General features: G+C 38.8%; 1 protein-coding gene across 9 annotated transcripts in view; it reads right to left on the bottom strand.

The window, feature by feature from the left end:
• Positions 1 to 19,279, bottom strand: part of LOC148830631 (protein furry homolog) — a 101,973-nt gene extending 82,694 nt beyond the window's left edge. For 7 of the 9 annotated variants that reach the window (XM_088920577.1, XM_088920581.1, XM_088920582.1 and 4 more), the window contains exon 1: positions 18,960 to 19,279. In XM_088920577.1, coding sequence (XP_088776703.1) covers positions 18,960 to 19,137 — 178 coding nt within the window. In that variant the 5' untranslated portion in view covers positions 19,138 to 19,279. Of the gene's footprint in view, positions 1 to 858; positions 1,100 to 8,826; positions 8,966 to 18,959 lie in introns of those variants that run through there. The other 2 variants (XM_088920585.1, XM_088920583.1) reach the window with 2 other exon arrangements.
• Positions 19,280 to 21,123: the final 1,844 nt, after the last annotated feature.

Genomic DNA, 21,123 nt, shown 5'->3' with positions numbered 1-21,123 from the left:
ACAAAGAAAATAAAATTAACCTTGCTCTTGCTTGTTATTCACACATTTTGGCTACTTTTACTGTAGTTATAAATAAAAGCTACTTTAGTAACACAAACAACCAAGCTTACATAAACTTAGGGGCTTTAAAGCACCACAAATAAGAATTAGACCCAACACCATTTTATTTTTAATGGTACTCAGTGTAATTTAAAAGCATCAGACACATTAAAATACCTAGACAGTTTACTAATAAATATCTAGACCCTATTGTTTTCAATTTGGCCTATAAATTGATTTAATTTAATCTTTTAATTTGCTGTTCTTATTTCTGTGTGAGACGGGAAAACAAGAATTTCTTTGATCTTAAATCATACGTTGTAGATGAGGAACTTTCACAAACGAAGTCTGGTCCTTTCAAAGTTCTTAAAAATTAAGAAAATAGAACATCAAATCATGCACTGCATTTAACTCATCATTGTGTGAATGTCAGATATGCAGAAAACCTTCTGAGTTAATTTATGTTCCTCATACTACTATCATTTCTTAATTTAACAGCCTACGCTGGAAACAATACCAGAAACAAATCTAAAAATAAACCGGCTTATTTCACATTTGACTCTCCACAACAGAAAACAGACCAGGGAATTCCAAAAATACCATCCTTGCAAAATAAACACATTGCAATACATGAGAACATCGTGGGCTGTTCTACAGAATTTAGCCAAAATTTGTAGCAATTGAGCGCAGACAGAGCACTGTTCCTCACAGCCCCACGGTACAGTATATTGCAATATAACCTCTGTGGAATCCCCAAAGTGTGAACTCCCTCACTCAGTTAGGAGGGAGATTAGTGTAGAACACAAGCTCTGTACCTACCCAGCCCTTTTATAAAGCTGATAACACTGGCCTTGCTCCAACAGGCTGCAGTAACCTCCATTTGATACAGTATCCAATAAGTCCCAAGCACTACTGTTCCATACGGTCTTCCTCCTCAATTGCCATTAGCCGTTTCTTTAGGAAATCCATTTGTATCTTAGCAAGAAAGCTCTGAGCATTCTTGTATAAGCACGCCCAATGCAAACCTCTGTTAAAGTAACAGGCTGGTGCCGTAGCTCACTTTGCCTTGTGATCAGCCTATGTCTTCCAAGAGTGAAGGTCAGGGAAGAATTTTTAGCTGAGGCACCACAGTGTGACGAGGTACAACATGCACACTGGCATAGTTACGGTACTATATTTATCCACAAGTACACACTATACTGACAGATTAGCCCAACCACTCTGAGCACCCCAAGCATGAGACACACTATTACAGTGTGAAAACCCTCAGCCAAACGCCTTGCTCAGCCTCCACAGCACAAAGGCTACAAGGGTTTTCCCACAGGGACACCAAGCCATTATTCAGCACCTTCACTGAAAACCTTGTTTAAACCTGGTCCTGAAAGCTGAACATGTTCCCTGGACTCTAATACCAAAAGAAAAAAAAATCTGAAAACCTGAGGAAAAAAATGGAGTGGGGAGGGAATGGTACTGTATATACTTCGATACAGCATATGAGCTCTTATGATATGCTCTAAACAGCATTTTGACCTGTTAAAACTAATCAAACTAGCTTTGCAGCCACACTTCTGAATGAAAATACACAACTGAACACTAGAATTCACTCAGGTGTCAAAAGTCAGAGAATAACCTTTTGACTGGGAATAAAACACCCTTGCAGCATTCATCTGTAATTAGAGGTTCTCAGAAGGAAAAAGCAGGAATACAAAACTGTCTCTCAAAGATTACAGGCCAGGTACAGGTGGGTATTTCACCATGAAACGTAAGCAAGGATACTTATATTATTAATCAACTGACACATTTACTGTCTGCACAAAGACTTACATTTGTACTCTTTTAAACCGCTGAGTATTTTACTAGAGTAACCTGGAGTAACCTGGGCGATAAGCCTGAGTTTAGGGTCCAGAAATGCTAATCACAGCTCCCATCAGCATAACAGTCAAAATAATTACTTCTGCCTTGTACCATAACAATAGTTCATGCTGCGATTGCGGTATAAAGCAGGAGTACTGTATTTCTTCTGTGGATCAGGAAGATTTGTGCCAAAACCATCTGAAGATATTCTTCACTGTGTACTGGACTCAAAAGTAAACTCAGGTACAACCACAATTAATTTAGTTCCCCTGCTGTGCTCATCTCTGTGCCCTGTTATATTTCAAAGGCATGCAACTTCACACCTCTTTTTGTGTTTTTTTTGTGAACCTGCACAATGTTACAGTATGAGTCAACAAAGTGGCCTTTTGTTTGAACAAAAGTTTCAACTGCTCACCAAAAAAACTTCAGAACATTTCAGAATGTTTTCATGTGCAAACCAGTCAACTTGAAAAGACTTATGCTCAAACATACTGTAAAGTGAGCTTTGAAGAGCCCTGCTCTTTAATCGACTTCTGGTTGGGTAGTACTAAAAAGGAAAAGGAAAGAAATCTTTAGAGGCTAATGAGAAAGTTGCTTTATATATTTATTGCAAATGACTTCAGCCTTTAAAACATTTCCTCTTTTTCATAGCAGTAGCACCCATAAAGCCTTTTCTTTTTATTGAGAATAGTTTCACAATTTTATGTGAAACTATTGGACTTCAAATGGCTCATGAGGAATTCAGCTTCCTAATAATCACAAAATAAGGTTGTGCATATTCTGCATTGCCTTACCATATTTTATTAAAGCTGTATCCCTTGATTTTTGCTTGTTATTGTCTTTTTGTCGCATCACTATGCAACATTAAAATAAGGTGTCAACAGAGCCATAATGGTTTCGATATTTTTAACTACATATAAGTTAATAAAATCTAAACTTATTTTTAAAGACCAGAGTACATTAGACACAATTATTTCTAGAATTTATGGATTTTTGTAAATTGTTTTTTGGTTAAAGATCTGTGCAGTAGAACAGTCTGAATTTAATTTAACCTGAGTAACCAGTTAATTATTTGTAGTATTTGTCCGAATGGTCAAAACTAAGATTGTTTGCCTTGATATAAACCCAGCAGGACTAGGGCTCCGCAGTTCCAAGCTCTTTAAGGATTAGCTGCCATTAACAAGGGACACGCCTGTAAAATTCAAATTAAAGATGAGTGCAGCCTTAAATAACCACAGTGATGGGGAAGTCAAAGTCTGTATGGTTTAAGAAGCAGCTTTTATATTATTCTATCCCTCGATACCCTCTTTAAAATTGGATATTGACCTGAGTAACTGAGAGTAATATTTATAGGTAGAAAAATCCCTACATGGATTTCAAGAAAAATAAGGATTTCAAGACTTTACTAAAAAAAATGCTATTTGTTTTTTTCTCATGCATATGAAAAGCTTACTTCGTGAAAGAACGAACTGCAGCTGAATACAAGCCAGCTCTATCAAGTCACATGCTGGACAGCTTTACTTTCATTGAAGGTCTTGTATGTTTAGAAGTCCTCATTAATTTTCAATTCCAGGCAGATATTTAAACTGATTCTCTCCCTGTCCTACTGTGTACAGTCTAGGGGTTTAATAGCACAAAGCACAGCACGAAGAGCACCGCAGAAATGAAAAGCCAGGCACAGGAGTTAGGAAATGTCAGGCTACACTGCAGCATGACTCAGGGTTCAGTTCTAGCTTGGGGCACCTGACTGCGGGGCCAATATGTTTTTCCAGCTTTTGCACGGGCTTCCTCCCACTTCCCAAAGACACGAAGGTTAGATCTCTCTAAACTGTCCTTTTCCAAGGGAGGTTGAAGAAGACTGCACACCCCAGGAGGTCTGTCACCAGTAAAACCAGCGGCACAATGGCTGCTTTGTCGGCTTTGAAGCCGTTGATGTCATCCTGGCACACGTGGTGCAGCTCGCTGGGGAATCCCCAGGGTGAAAGTGGTGTGTGTGAGTGTCAAGCACTCATGGACTACAAGGCTTCTGATGCCCTTGACCCCAAGGTGTGTGGAAAACAATTCAGGCAGCCATTGAGGACAGCCACTGGTACTGGCTATGGGACAGCAGAGAAACAGAACTAAATGAGCACGAGGGGCCGAATGGACTCGTCTCCTTAGTGGCTTTTCTGATACTTAAGAAACATAAGCAACAGGACTGCCAGGGTGTGAGTTGTGGAGGTTTCTGTGAGTTAGTTTTGGAGGCCAAGAAAGTAAGGCGCAAGAAAGAATACTACAGAATTATTCAACTAATCAATCACTGATTTAGCAATTTCACAAAATCCTTCACATCCTTCACAGCAAAAGCATTCAGAAAAGCAAATATTTGTACAAAATAAAAAAAAGCAATCCCTTTTTTTAACTCTATAACTTACTTTCAGAAAAGCTGCACAAGCCAGCTGTGGCTGTACAAAATTAGTTGTGGTTCAAAAGATCTTGAGGGGCCTTTCTATCTTTTTTAATCTCAAAGAAAAATTATTTATTGTATTAATTTAATTTAAATTAATTTATGTAATACGAACCTGAATAATAATAATAATAACCATCATCATCATCATTAGTTGGTATTAATTCAAGAAAAGGTCCTGATCACTACATTGTACAAGATCCCATGATGCTTTTCAAAATAGTAGGGATGTCAATCCTAGTGTCCTCATAAATTGTACTTTGGGTTTGTACAATCTTACCTTCCTAAAATTTCCCCTTCATTTCATTGCTGAGGATGCTTGTGAAACCAGTGTTTCTGCGTCGTGGGGCTGCTGGCACATAATGACAGCCTCACATCGCCTGTGCAAGTGCTGCACTTCAGTGGTGGATGAAGTGTTTCTCCTTCCTACTGTCTATGTAAAGTGCTTTCAGATCCTTTGGGATGAAAAGTTCTATGGAAATTCAAGAAACTATTAAATAATAAATGAATATGGTTCTGTGGGCAGGTACAGAACAGCTATAATAACATTTCCATTTGAGAACTCAATAAAATCTGCTTCCTTCCCATGACTGGCACTGTAGACACAAAAGTCTGAAAAAAATCACACAGTACGTGATTCTGGATGACTATGCACATGTGCTCTGTCTCTTGGAACTTAATTATGCATCTACATCCTTCAAAATGGCCCAACTCATGATGCTCCGATAAAACAAGTGACACATTCTGTAATTTCCATGCATTCTTTACATTCCCGAGTCCTTCGGTGAGGAATGACAGGAATGATGATGCACGCTCACTTCTGCCTTGTTAGAATCCGGACAAATGAGCAAGTAATCTGAACACATCAGTACTGTAGGTACACTGTGTTTGGACAATGGTGAATTTTTCAAAACAAGTTTAACATGGTGTTAAAATACTGATTAGACACAAACTTGAATTCTACCTCAAAACTGCTTAAGAACAAAAAGAGTGGGGAAAGTGAAAGAGAGAGCCTCACTGTATGCTTTGATCCCAGAACTCTAAAACATTCCATTCTTGTCAATACAGAAAACGTGACTGTAATCGCAAAAGAAGAGCTTGATGCCCTGATAACCAAAAAAAGATTATTTGCCAACTATTTCACATATCAAAGGAAAATCTTATTTCACTCCCTTTAGTTCGCATTCCAATTAGAATGCTCAAACTATTAAAAGATTTTTCTAAGTACTGAATATGATTTGCCTTTGGCTAGAATTCAGCTTTCTAGTATCAACTATTATCGTGAGATCTGTTCTAGGTACTGTACATTTTTTACATTTTTCAAAATGTTAAGATCATTCAGATGATACTGCACATGAAACTCTTAAAAATAGCTGAAAAATAATCATTTGTTTAATTAAATGAGGGCTTGAAATGGTGTTAAAATCTATGGACTGTGAAGCATCCTGCTTATTTTTGATTACAATGACTCCCTGTTCTACTTATATACTACTTACATACATACTACTACATAAAAATAACCTAAAATAATCAAGAGCTAAATAGCAATTACTACGACCCAGGTAGTGAATCACAGAGACCTGCTTTAGTGTCTCAAACAAGAGATGTCTAAGCATGAGAATATAAATTTAAAATTCTTTCTTTCATTTATTCAGATCAATATTTTGAGAGGAAGCATTTACTCTTGGTTAAGAGCAAGTTTCAGGTCTATCTCCTTCAAGGTTGTTTGCGAAAAAGAATCTATGTCAGGAGCGAGAATCCTGACAGAAATAAGTAGTGTGATAATGTGTGAAACAACTCCCTGTCCCATCCCTCAACCCACTCCAAATTGCTGTGAGAATGAAGCTGAGAAGCTGTTTACAAAGACTGTAGGTGTCAAGAAGGCAGGATGGCTAACAGGCTTGCTTTCAGCACTAGGCACTGGATTATACTGAGAAACCACATGTGACACTGGAAACAAGAGGTTTGCTCAGGCGCAAGGAACATTACATCATCACCCTCTTAAAGGCCTGTGAATACTGTGCTGCTCCCTAGAGGACAATACTGTAGGAATAACACCCTGTACATCTTGTGGTCTATGTCTTCCCCCATCCACAGATGACACCACCCTGGGAAAACAACAACGTCCTGCTCAATACTACACAAGAAACAAGGTGGAATTTCAGTGTTCACCTGTTTTAACAAACGGATTTTAACATGTTTAACTGGGTTTCTTTGTTTATTCCACATTTCACAAGGGATAAAGATAAATTACATGCATTCTTAAGCAGGGGAAATTAAGGTCAAGGAAGAACACAGACCAAAACAAAACATATTCTTGTCTATAGCTAAAACTTTTAGAAATCTCTTCACTCTGTTATGTTCCAAATCTATAGGAAAAGAAATAAAAAAAAGATTTATTATGCAGGGGCAGCTTTTGAAATATAAGCAAAGGATATTTTTATCCCCTCAGTCATTTAGTAGTATAAGCTTTCACAATTTTAATAAGCTGCTTTGTGGAAAACTGGTGGAACCCAAAACACAAGCTGAAGTACTGTTTGAGCCTACAGCCAGATGTTCTCAGCTGAATAAATTGTTTGTATAAGTTTATGGGAGGATCACTACTGAATTGGCTGGCTCTGTTTTCAGGACTTCTGAAGTCATTAACACTGCTGCACAGAACAGACTGGAACTGTATGTCTTAAGAAAAAACAATCACATGGGTTTGAATTTCCAGTTAGAGGTGGCGCAGGCGGGGAAAGAAGCAAGCACAATAGAATCTGGAGATTAAGATCAACAGCCTCAGTACACGAAAAGGTGAAAGGGCTATTCCAGGTACAGTATTTCGTTGCTGAGTGATGCACTCAGATTTTGATCTTAATGGCACTTGGCATTAAGTCGTGAGGTGTTAGTGCACCTGCATGATGTGAAAACCGGTTAAAAATCTAAAAGCATTACAAACCACCGATCAAATCAACATCTTAATCACAGTGCTCCAACCAGGTTTGCGATTCATACTACACAAGTTTCTATATTTGTCCTAACATAAGAGTTTAATGATACAGATCTAACCAAACTGTACATCTGTTCTGGCAATCAATGTTTTAAGATCTTTCAAATAACCATTAATGTCATTCCAGATAATTTTCTAAGTCATGTGAGGATGGGGATGGTTACATTTATTTGACAACATGTATTTTCAGTACTGATAAAACAAGAATAAAACACAGAACAATATTAAAAAGAAAAGGTGCCTCATTTAAAAAAAAATAAATCCTTCACTAATTCCTAATTCTATTGTGTTGCATAATGCACTTGGCTATTATTCCACTTTAAACCTTTGTCTGGGAGAGAGGTGAAAACACAAACACTAATCTTTCTGTGCAGCTCACCCACTGAGCCTATGGGCCGTGAGGAAAACTGTCATCAAAGCGCTTCAGAAAAGAGAAATCCAATCACTCAATAGGCTGAGTCCGTTGGGAAATATGAATGAAGATCATCTCAGTTCAAGGTGAAAATGGATAATTGAAATATTCCTAGAGATGGTAAGCAACAGATTTGTTCCAGTTCTCTACATGAATGTTCAGAAAATACACAAGAAGCAATACTGTATACTGCGTGCTTCCCTTTATCATAACAACGGACTGTCATTTTAGCAGTGCAACAATTCTTTTAACATCAGCATGTGTCATTTGTGCTGTACTACTCTCTTAAGATCGCAGTAAGTTAAATAGAAGCTATTAAAATTAAGTTCTATCATTCATTGACAATGCATAAAACACATGTTAAATTGAGTTTCTAAATGAGTCATCCATAAAATAGTAAAATATACTGTATATATATATATGAGAATGAATTTAAGGCATGCAATATACATTTGTGCATAGAATGAATAAACACATGGAAAAAGACAGAATGACAGTGAAACAGATAGTTGTTTCAACACATCCACAGCTAAAGAGATCTTCTTCTTTGCCCTTCTCGTTAGGTAAAACCACCATTTTCAATGACGATCACTAGGTCACAGAAATGTAAACAAAACAATCGTCCTCCAACAGGAAATAATTCCCAAACAGTCTCTTGTCACCTACACAGTGTGCACTTAAGAAATCATACCTGCCATGCAGCTCTCCACCTAACTTTCATGTTATTATTATTATTATTTTGCCCTCTATGTTAATCCTGATAACATCAGAAAAGGAAATACTGGATTCTGGAATAGGGTATTACACAAGGGTCAGCTACGCAGAGTGCTCTGTATGTAATCAAGCCGAATTTAGTCTAATCCCATTACTCAGTCTTTGCACGTAATAAGAGCTATTTACATCTATGACATTCGGATGAGGTAGAAGCAGCCGGCAGCAAAAAAAAAAATTCAATTTAATGATCACATGCAGTGGCCATCAATTCCTTTATTTTAAAACATATTTTTTCCTTAGTGCTAATGTTAAAATGAAAAACGAAAAGAAAAGCCACCAATGAACTGAAGAGCCTTGCAGTTTACTCACTAGTGCTCCAGGATTTTAGCAGGGATTTGATGCTGATTTCAAAGAAGCCTGAATCTTGCTGGCTGGCCATGTCTGCAGCATACAAAGACGCTTCTGTGCTCCTCCAGCGGTGCGAGAGGCAGGTAGCGTGCGCACGTCTGTGCTGGTGTCACTGCTGACTGATGAGAGGATCAGCAAGGGAAGAGGTAGCCCTGCCTTGCAGAGCCCCTGTACTGGTCCCCTGGCGGTCAGTCCCCTCCTGCAGCAGCAGCAGCGATGTGCTCCCCTTTAAATATCTCGCGCCAGCTCGGGCGAGGAACCAATCCTCTTAATGCAGGCTCTTAATAAGCACTGCAATTTGTCTTTGGCCTGGGCTGGTCAGGAGGTCCTCCGTCTCCAAGCATGCTCTTGTTCACGGTTCCGCGCCCCAGCAGAATAATGGGGTGTTAGGTCCGCTCCTTGAAGTGGATCAGAACTGACAAGTTCACTGCATGCCAGCAGCTCGGCTGCAGCAATCAGAGAAGGAGCTGAGCTGCGCGGGATGATTTCACAAACCTACTCTGACAAATACTCAGGCACTAGCTCGGATTCCACACTGAGAAAGGCACCGGTGAATGGCTGATATGCTGCTGTTGTTGTTGTTGTTGTTGTTGTTGTTGGTGGTGGTTTTTTTTCTGCTGTTGCAGGAATTTCACAGGTTCTGTCTCTCTCTGCTATTTAGATAACCCCCACCCCCCTTCCCAAATGAATACAGTGTGTGTGTGCACTGTGGTCTGCCCCTTCCTCTCACAGCCTGTCTCCAAGCACAACATGCTGAATTATACACAACTGCATCATGCTGCAGTAAAGCTGAGCTGCACCCATATATCTGCTTGCAGTGACGTTAAAAAGCCCATCACTCAGCCCAGTCCCTTGAGAGAAAGAGAGAGAGAGACGGAAACACGGAGAGGGAGCACTTACAGCAACAACATTCTGTTAAGCTTTACTCCCCTTTTTTTCCCGTCCTTGTTATTCCACTGCTACTGTAAATATCTCAGCCTCGTTAAAATACACTACGCTATGCCAAGCTTGTTTTTTCTGCATGAGCTGTTGTGGAGGCGGGGATGCAGTACAGTATTGAACAAAAAACTGAAGGCAGCAAAAAACAGCAGGCAGCACCAGATATAATAACGCTCTTTTTTTTTCAATTTACAGTTCTCCTACCTCAAGTACTCATCCTGATGGATGGTAGAGCTGTAGTAAACACCACATTTCATGCATTCAAAACAGGAGCTGAGGCATTTTTTTTTAGGATTTTGGTATATGACATCTTCTTTTCACAGTGTTTGTTAAGCTCCAAAAAAACTGGGATTTTATAATGACATCATTTTTTTAGATACACTAACTGACTCATCAACCTCCAGCAGATTTTTTTTTATCGGGAAACATGAATAAAAGTATGTTTCAGTAGTACATGCAAGCAAGCTGGTGATGATATCATTCACCTCTGAGGGAATGGCATTGCTTCTGCAAAGAAAGTTCTCTCAGGTACTGTTGACATCCCTGTTGCAGGAAAACAAATAGCTTAGCAAATAAAGATTAGCAATCTAGCAAGCAGCACTAAAGAGTACACAATTCTCATAAAGAGAAAAGGCAATTTGATTTTTTTGTGGTGACACCTATTCAAATACCTCAAGGAGAAACACAATCTTTGACACACTCCTTTGTCACACAGCTGCCTGTCTACAATACACTCTGTCTATTGTTACTGAGGTGTATCTGCTACACCTTACATTAAACCACAATAGCATGCCTTTTTTTTGAGCATGTGACTGGGAAATGAATCAGAGGATAAAAAAAAAATTCTGAGCCTTGCCTTGGCCAGCTGTGCCATGAACAAAGACAGATCTCTAGTGCGATGCATTAGTGAGACTCTTCAGCATTCGGCTCACAAGAACAACACAATACCAACTTCATCCTCCACAGTATCACAAAGCACTGCACCAGTCTCTGTCCTGACTGCCTTATGACAATGCAGGTGACCTCTCAAGGCAGCTACGTAGACTTCATTACATAATCTCCTTGAATTTCTTTATTGTGCTGCAGTAAAAAAAAGCAATCTCTGCTGGGCTGGTTGTCATTAAATTAGTATTCATGATTTCTGAGAACACGATACCAAATATACAGTACAAAGCTTATCGCATTAATCTTGCATTTAATCTTAAATGATTAATTTGTACTGTACATCAAACAGCAGACAATGTGCTCCACTGTAACTGAGAGAATAAGCTACAGGATAAAAGCAAAATGAATATTAAAGGTCACATAACTCCAATACGCAGAAAATCCAGAATATAAGTAAATATTCCTTAAATAAGGTGTAAAAATGTATGGAACGCAGTTGTTCTTTCTATACTGTGTTCTGTATGCTCCACCATACTCTGTGAAAGTAAAAGCTATGTCTCTGTAAACAGATTCTATTGATTATTTAAGAATTCACAGACAAAAGCAGTTTACAAGGTTAATCAACAATTACAAGCAGGGCAATCGATATAAATCAAAATTATTAATATGTGGCCAAGGTAAGGCTAAAAGTCTAGCCACAGTAACGCCAATGGTAGCATCCTGAAGAGTTCAAAAACTGAGTCTAGGACACAATGTGCTGAACCCATCCATCCATTTTCTGAGCACTTCTTCTGATTCAGGATAACAAGGGAGCCACAGCCTAACCCAGCAAGCAACAGGTGCAAGGCAGGATATACCCGGGAGGGGACACAAGTCCATCGCAGGGCAGAAAGACACAGGCACACACATTCACACCTAGCGTCGATTTTCCCAGATACCAATTAACATACCAGTAGGTTTGTGGACTATGGGAGGAACCTGGGGCCTCTGTAGGAAACCCCATGCGGACACAGTGAGAACATACAAACTCCCTGCAGATAGCAGATGGACAGTGAGGCGGCAATGCACATCACAGCACCGCCACATTGCCCCATTTGCTAAACTTGAGGTCAAAAACTTTGGAATTCAGAAAGCCTTTTCTCAGTGAAGCCAACAAATTAGAGATTTACCCCCAAAGCCGAGACACAGCTTTAATGAGCTGTCTCTGCTCACAAAGATGCTCCATTACTTCCCTGAAGCATTTCATTCTGCTAGTCTTTTAGAAGACACACTTATTGCATATGCAGGCTAGGAAAATATAGGCCTCACAATGTGGTGTGAAAGGCAGTGATGAAAAGTGATTAAATGCTCTTGAGAAATCAAAGGATATAACTCTGCTACAGTCATCTGATCACAATACAGCCAAACTGCACTATAGAACTGCCAACCTGACAGCAGTCAAATACCACACAGGGTTCACATTTATATACTGGATCATAGGGAAGCCATGTTTAAATCCCTCATCAGAGATAAACCAAAATCAGCATTCCTGCCAAGATCAAAATGTAAAGAAGCCAAAATATACAACTAACCTAAAACACATATATTGTACATATATTTATGTTACAGTGGACAATGCTCCCAGCTCACATTTCTTGGCTGACATAACACATTTAAAATGCACCAACATGAAGCAGTTGTTGAGATAGTGCTTTATATCTAATATGCTCAGGGAGCAATTACTGTAGGTTTCTGTTGCATTTGAAACTGGGTGTCCTGGACTGCATCACTGTACGCAACAGACAGAAAGCAGCTGACACCTGCTTTGCAGTGGCATTTGGATCTGCTGCAATAGAGATATCAGAATCACTCAAGCGGCTGCATAAAGTATTGGTCCAGCAAAAACCCTGTGTTTTCTCTCTGATTGAAAAGTCTCCAGACAAAGGCTACAGAGTTCTTGCTGTCTGATTCAAACTGTCACTTAAACTGCAGTCTGTTTCTCCAGCATTTAAGCTTGCATTTCTGTTTTATTGAATGAATCCACTTGCACCAAGTAAGAAACAAATGCAATTACTGCAAAAACGTCCCCAGATCATTTTTAGAAGATGTCAGCATTGCACTACAGTTAAAACTGTTCAAAGGGGAACTGCAGTCCCAATTTCTCAGACCGGTTATTAAATCTTGGTACCAAAATAAATTCATTGACGGTACAGGAAAAAATTACAAATCTCAAATTAAGCATAAAATTGTGAACTTTGTGAAAGTACTGTACAGGGGCCATGTTTTCACAAAACCTTGGTCTTGCCATGGGCGAGAGTGAGACTTCCCACTAACTGCGACAAGATGCAGCCCTTCCTGTTCACTAGTCACCTTAATGACTGGTGTAATGCGATGAACGAGAGGATAAGTACAGGTTGTGCAACAGACGTTTCACCGCAGAAATGTTCCAAAGCGATCTGCATGCAGAGTTAACAAGTATTATTTGTTGGGTAAACAGATACTTAAAATCTGAAATTTAAGAGCTATATTTCTATTGGATTAAAAGAGATATATTCACAAGTTTGCTTGTTTACAATGTAATAAGGCTGCAACACGTCACCATAAGTTTTGTTGCCTCGATCTGAATCGCACAATATGGCGCTGTGCAATATAAATAAATTTCACCTATTATGTGATGTAAATTGGAGGTTTTACAAGTTACTATGTACATTTAACTTTATTGTGGCTTGAAATGCACTTGCCAATGTTGATTCTTTTTAACCCCAAAATATACAAATAGCATTGCAGTTCCCCTTTAAGACATTTCGTTCTATTCACTAGCTGGGTATCCTGTCATATTGTACATATAGTGTGTGTATTACTGTATATCCAGTAGATACTTCCTCATGAAAATGTATCTCATCAAAAGTATTGATTCTTCTTCATCACTCAATTGCCTTGACTTCTGCATTAACCCAAATGCTTTAACTACCTGCAATTCGATAGCTTGTTAACGGTGGTCTGGGGGACTCTTGTACACAGAGATAGCAAAGCTATAGTTCTCCAGCAGGCCATTAAGAACCATTACAATCAGGTACACACAAGCAGCAGGTCAGGAAGCTAAAGTCTCAACCATGTGACCAACAAGGCAGGAATTCCACTCTCACCAGGGGGCAGTCCAAATGATCTACACTTGCCCTGCATTTTCTCCAGCTAGTCCATAGCTGACCTTTGGACCCTGAACATGCAAGAGCTTTCAAGCCAACAGCTACTGTATATTTAGGCAAAGCTGCTATTCCTGGTAGTAGTCCATACAGTACATATCCACAGGAGACTAGTTTGCATTGATAAAGGCAAAATAAACATCACACCCAGAGAACAGTTGATTCTGTGAAGGTACTGTACTGTATCACCCATCTGTACTTTATTAGAAAACCTCCTGTTTCTAGTAAGTGTCAGGGTAACACGGAAGCACGTACTGTAAGCCAGGATACTAGTCCATCCCTGGGTACACACATACTGTAAGTACACAGGGAGAGATTAACCTACCCAGCCTGGCTTTGAAAGGTGGAAGGAAGCCAGAACACCTGGCGAAAACCCAACAGGGGGAAGATCATGTAAATTCCACACATAAGGTGTTCCAGAGATGGAAAAAAACCCAGGGTCAAAGAGTTAAGAGGCAGCAGTGCTAACCACCACTTCTCCCAGCACCAACACATCACTCCTTAACATCCCAACTCAGAGAACATGTAGTTCCATAAAATAAAAAACCCCGAAGATTGGGTGTTTAAACATGACACAACAAGCTTTCTCTGGAAAAATATTATTAGAAGCCAAGACTATATGTAATTGTATGTAGAAACAGAAGAAAAGCTCATTCCAAAAATAAAATTACAAGTTACGAGCGTACTGCTTATGCTAAAAACTAGTTAATGATTAGCAGCAATTGTTTGCGTCTGTGCGGTAATTTTGCAGCTTATGTTTCACATACAGTATAAGATGTTACTCACTTCATTCATCACCAGCACACACCTGGCGACGCAGCAGCCCCACCACACAGTGGATCAGGAGCAGAAATAGGAAATGACTTCACCAATTCAACCAAAGGGAAATTCAGATGATGCAGGCACCACTGTGGTATTTAAACAGGACGTCGGGATTAATTCCTCTTATTGGACGACTGACTGGATGAGATGTAGCTGCAAATCAGTAACACTGCCACCAAACTGAACTGCAGATTGCAAAATATATGCTCTGCCTCACAGTCAGAAGAAAGGCATCCCTTTGTAGCCCTGAAAATGACAACTGTCGGACATTATTTAAAAACTAGGAGACAAGCTTATCTTAGGGGCTACAGAGCACCCTAAGAGACTTATCAATGACAAAGGTATTCAAAAATCAGCAGAGTGCTACAAACACCTAGTTATGAATTTATTATGGATTTATGAATTTCCTTTTATATAATAAATCTTGTATCCGCTGCACTGGCTTGGCCTATTACACTGTTAAATAAACCCCTTAAATAATTAGGTGTTAAAGGCAGACATGCCTTGCCTCTTCTTGCTTTGTACTTGGTTTAATGACAAAGGAAAGAAAAAATCTGGAGAACCCGTATCACAGGTCTTGTGATCTCCCCTCCAGTATTTGGAGAGTATACAGAAGTAAACAAGATGAATGTTCTGGAACAAAAATGTGATATTAATATATTAACATTCCACAGCATCAAAGCTGGATTAATAAAACATACTGTATGCTTTTATATCAATATTATAATCTTACAGATGCAAAGCTTTTATGGGCAAAACCTTTTAATCCTTTAAATTAGATGAGAACATTTCATTGAATTCAATCACTGTACAGGCACTGCGATATATGTTGCATTTTATATAAAGGAAGATCTACTTGACTGATAGTTAGGACCATCAGAAGTTTTACAATTTTATAAAATTGTGTGTTTACTATAAAATGATGTGACTGTTTCCCAGAACATGATGTAATGTATCCCCTCAATAAGGTGGGCAGAAAGCATCTGTCTTTTCTCTTAGTAATGAACTAAAGGATGCTTTTTATACAGATGCATTTTAAACGTATTAAGCTAAATGCAATTTCAATCCTTTTTGTACTGTTGTTCACATCAATAGATTCTCACTGTATTACTTTCTAGCACAGCAGAAACAGCAGCATAACATCTTTTTCACTTTCAGTACATAGATGCTAAGCCGTCAAACCAAATTTATAAAAGCTGAAACCAAAGGATATTTCTGTTGCACCTACTTTTTTAGATTTGTGTCAGGCAACAGACAAATATGATTTGATTATCCAACACTCATCTAAAGCACGACATATTAAGCAGACTATAAAGCAGAAAAAAGCCAGAGGCTGTGTGTAACGTGATTAGCAATAATAGTAGAACAGTTGTTTTTTTTTTTTATTTTTGTTATACTGTATACTGCTAACATCCAAATCACAATGAAACAAACAAAAAATCCTGCATCCAATCCAAACACTGAGATTCACTAAGTCACTGTGCTTTTCTGGGAAAAAAAAATGACCTAGTTTTCAAGAAGTAGTACAGAACTTCTCAGGACAACTACGGAATAAACTAAAAACTTACACAGTTCTTGGTTTACATAATTCCAAAAGTAAACAAAACTTAACTGAAAAAATAACAACAGGTTATCATCTCTACAAAAAATCTAAATCTTGCAGATGTTTGGACAAATTAAATTATATTTGTAAATGATCTGGTTTGCAAAAAAATAGAAATACTTCACAGTGTGCTGAGAAAAATTCAAATTTAAAACCATCAAAAAGTCTTAATATCTTAACATAGCAATGTCACACTATATATGATCCTGTAGTTTTCATATAAACAAGGTCCAATGAAACAGGCACTGTATAAATGAAAAAAGTGCCTGAAAAATTGAAATTGGACTGTGGAAGCATGCGATGAGTCTTAGCCAGACAAAGACTGAGGAGGGTTAACGGCTTATTTAATTGTTCTGTCCTTTGGCCCGAATCTGCAGCAGAGTGATATTAAATGTCGAAAGAAAATGTAAGTTTAGAAATATTACAGCTGTCTTGGCTTATCTGCAGTTTGGTGTGAAACTTCGCATCTGTGTTCAGGGCAGCTGCAGAAAACGCCCTTAGCAGTCCACATTACAAAACATTAGCGCATGAGGCTTTCTTATTTATTAGAAACTAAACCACACAAAAAATTTCATTGGCCATGGTGAGACATTATTCTAATTACTCAGCATTTCGAGTCACTTTGTGGCATGACTTCTCCCATGAAGAAATTCGAGTGGCTTTGACTGCAGAGGTGCTTTACTGTTTATTTCAGTAATTCACTGCGGCATCGTGGATGTGGAAATGCATAAAATGTATAGCTTTTTTAAACTATTTTTCTTTTATACTCTTAAAATGTTGCTCTTCACTGCCCATAAGGTACACTGAATTTGAATGCAAAGGCCGTGCTGCACTTGTTGCTATGTTCAGACGTACAGTAGCCTATCCTGCTTCTTGAAAAGCTTTTCCCGCAATGCCAGTTGTGCATGAATAATCTTTGCAGGAATCTTCCAGAATTCCTAACGTTCTGTAAAAGGAGTGCAGATGCCAGCTGTTAAAAGCTGGCTGGTAGAACACAACAAATTGCAAATCGAGTCTGCACATGAACGCCGGTTACCAACAGTAAAAAAAGTCGTGGAAGCTGAAACATGCCCTGTCTATTCCCGATCATTAACGATTTGTTAACGTGAGAAAAGAAACTTTTGCTTTCCTGTCAGCCTTATCATTGTGATAAAACTAAATATCAGATTGTTTACCCAATAGTCTCCTTAAGACTTCAGAAAGAAAGAGCCTTTGTTGTTCCAAACTTGCTGTAGCGGCAGATATCCCCATGAGATATTTTGTTTGAGAGGCTTATATCCTCACTTTTGCAGTGTGTACGTTTGAATATACAGTACCAACAACATTAAGAATAAAAATAGTTTGATGTTTTATCATTTATAATGAACAGAATGAAAATAACTGAATCACACCAAGAGACAGAACACCTCTATACTCTATACTTGAGCACTGTTTTAAGTACAGTAACAGAAACAATACACAGGCACACATTTTTTTTCACCAATTATTTAATCAACCACTCTACAGAAGGAAAGGACTGGAAATGTGGATGCGTGCAGTCCTTTCTCTTTAAAGTATCTCAGTTTTTTAAAGACAGGAACGTAAGGGGAAGAATTAAATGGTTAAATTAACTGCTTATTACAAACATTTTCAAGCTCTGATGAAGGGAAGGAATTTGAAGCATGCCCCCAGAACTCTATAGCAATGGTTTCCATCCCTGCAAAACATCAGCATGAAGCTCGGAGCACTCTCACAGTTATCTTTATGGCTTGCATTGCTCAAGCTTAAATATGAAGAGCATCTGAAGGCTGAAATGAAAAAAAAAATGTGCTGGACGCTTCAGTGAAACCCTTTCATGCTTATGACCATGGTACCATCTGATATGTTGCACCTGGCATTGGCACAAATAGAGCTGAGGCTGCAAATAGTTTGTGAATTGCGGGGTAGCTACAGAGAAGTCAAGGGAAAACTACCAGCAAAATGAACTAAAAACCAGTTCATTTATGAAGAGAAAAGAAAATACAGTGCTGTACAGTATGTCAGGACATTAAAGGCAGGTCTCCTTTAGGATTATCTTTATGTATCTTTCATTTTTACATGTTTGCCTACCACTGTAAATCTTTAGCAAACTGAAATACTAAAAGTCTAGCTGGAACTAGCACTAACCTGACTCCTTGGAGTAATGAGCAAGATAATCACTGCTACACCTCCGGCTACTCCAGAGCTACACTGTATTACTTGATTTAGAGGTCAGTATTATATTAACTCTAAAACATTACACACTATTTAAGTTTAGGATGACTCCAAAAGTCCACCATCCATCTCAACACAATCAATAAGATTGTAGAATTAAGCGGTAAAATGAAAACTGGTGACTTTCAGGACAACAGCCATTTGTGAGGGATGTTAGTCCACCATGTGTAGCCAGATGCTGTGGCATGTCAGAAACTAAGAAATTAAGAAAATAAGTTTGGAGGGAACGAAAAATATTTGACGCCTTTTATAAAATGAAAAGAGAAAAGCTAAAATGTCTAAGAGAAGGCTGATTCCAGTCTAGAGCTAAGCTGCTAAGATTCACGTCAAGCACAGAATGTTTCACCTTGAATCAACTTCAGTTCTTAGCGCAGAGATTCTGCCAAACTACTGTACATCAACCCCCCTCCAAATCAAGTAACTTTTCCTACCTTCAAGAATGGAAGGCCTTTTCTTAGAGCGCATCCTCCTGACTATTCCTCTAAAATCGTTCCCTGCGAGCATCCCCTCAGGTAAATTGGCCATCTGAGCCAAGACGATACCATCTTGTTCCTCGTTCTGCTCCCCATCAGCCTCAGCAATGTCCAAAGTGTTCTCCTCGAAAGACATTTTGAAATGGCACAAAGCATTCCAGTCTCAAGTTGTCTAATGCTGCTGCATCGAGGCAGATTTGGTGGGGTTTTTTTTGTTTCGCTTTCTGTCCGGCCCCACAGCTCTGTGAAGCTCTCCAGCAGGCAGATGCAATGTGAGTGTCTGGAGTTTGCTCCTGTTGGTATGTTTAAACCACCGCACTTGTCAGGGCAGTTTAGCAAGTTACAGTAACATGCGTGAACTGGGCAGGTGTAGGATTACTGAGCGGCCCCTCCTCCTTTCAGCAGGCTGGAGAGAGTAGAGCAGAAAGGCAGCAAAACAGACAAACGCTGCAATTTGCTGCAGAGCTCCACACAAGGCAATTCAGCGTGCCTACCGAGGAAGACACTTTTAATCTTTACTGGGGAAAACATTACTGAGGACAATCAGTGCTCATGCATCAAATCCTCCCATTCTTTTGTATGGAACTGCCTGAGCCTTCCTGAGCTTGACCTTTCAAAAGCATGACTTGTGTCAAGGATGAATGCCAGATTGTCATTTACCCACACTCTAATTCTCCGTTAATCCCCCAACATACACACACATACATTTTTTTTTCATTTGCTCCATCGTCCCCATTCGCTCTTGTAAAAAACACAATGCAATGACATAATAATCTCACATACAGGCGATCGTCTAAGTCTAATAGTGAAGCAACCATTGCAAACAGAACTAAGGGAGACACATTCTGAGATATCTGCTACAGGGCGTAGTACTGGCCTTACTGGTTTTAAAATAAAAGAATTTATATTTTTTAAAATAGCTCTGAACAGAATAAAAATAAATGGAAACCTGTACTTTATAAATAATTCAAAGACCTAAGAAACAAAAGATATTTTCTCTTATTTTGTACATTTTAAGCCTTTTAGAAATATGTTCTCCCATTCTTTCTTGGCAGGCTGTAGGATCTTGGACAGTTAAGGGTTAGTGTGCTGTATGTTAAATTGAGCAATTTGCGGCTAGTGACAGACTGGTCACTCCCTAAAAAACAACAACAACAAAGGAAAAAGCTAAGCACTTTTCTGCACTAGTTTTGATCCGCCAAACAGGAAATCATGATTAAACTTTAATGAGCAACTGAGATACAAATCACAACAGACAGACGCTTTTGCTGGGTCACTCTCATTGCCTTAAAGGACAACAGAGTTATGTTGAAGCTGATTTCAAAAGAGCTTGAGAAAGGAATCTTCAATGAAAACAAACCACTCAGAAATGGAATGTAAAATTGTGTAATTTTGACCATGCCAGACACGGGTTTTGCCCTTCATTTTAAATAGTCTACTCCTTTCCAACCCATCCACTCTTGTTTCGTCCTCAACGTGGTGCCTTCACTGTGAAACACTGGGTGTACTCCTACTTCAACAATGAGATAAATCATAAAGAAGAATAGTTGTCAGTGTTACAAAATGGCAGTTTGAATTACCAAGCTGTCAGAGCTTTCTCTGCAAACAGTGTTTAGTTTTAATGATACATTGTGGCATTTATATCACCTAACAAATGGCATCTGACAATGTTAGGATCAACAACAACAGGAATCACAAAATCCAAGCAGTTCCCAGTTTCAATCTATTGACTATGTATTCCAATGCTGGTCCTACAGGTATATCTACACAAGAGCTGCGAGAAGCTGTTAAATTGCTCTGCTTAAGCCAGTAACCAGCTTGGAATAAGAACCCACATTAATATCAGCTATCTGTGATTCCAACTGGACACCCTATTTCATTGTTTCCCCATTTGAAATCTCTCCTGTGTTGAACTGTCATTTGTATTCCTAAGTGTTTCTCTGTGGTTATTTTATACCTCTGTTGACTGCCTTTATTCAAATAAACTGCCAAGAAAATTTCATTTCAAAGGACAGAAGACTAGTGCATGTCTTTGTAACACTACTGTACATTTTGAGCCAAGTAGAAAGTCCACTCTCTCAAATCTAAGCACAATTCACAGAACTATGATGCTTGAAATGCT

This window comes from Atractosteus spatula, chromosome 7 (assembly GCF_055471065.1).
Source record: "Atractosteus spatula isolate fAtrSpa1 chromosome 7, fAtrSpa1.hap1, whole genome shotgun sequence".
Lineage (NCBI taxonomy): Eukaryota > Metazoa > Chordata > Actinopteri > Semionotiformes > Lepisosteidae > Atractosteus > Atractosteus spatula.
The sequence above is the reverse complement of the archived record's forward strand: the minus strand, read 5'-3'. Positions and strand labels throughout refer to the sequence as shown.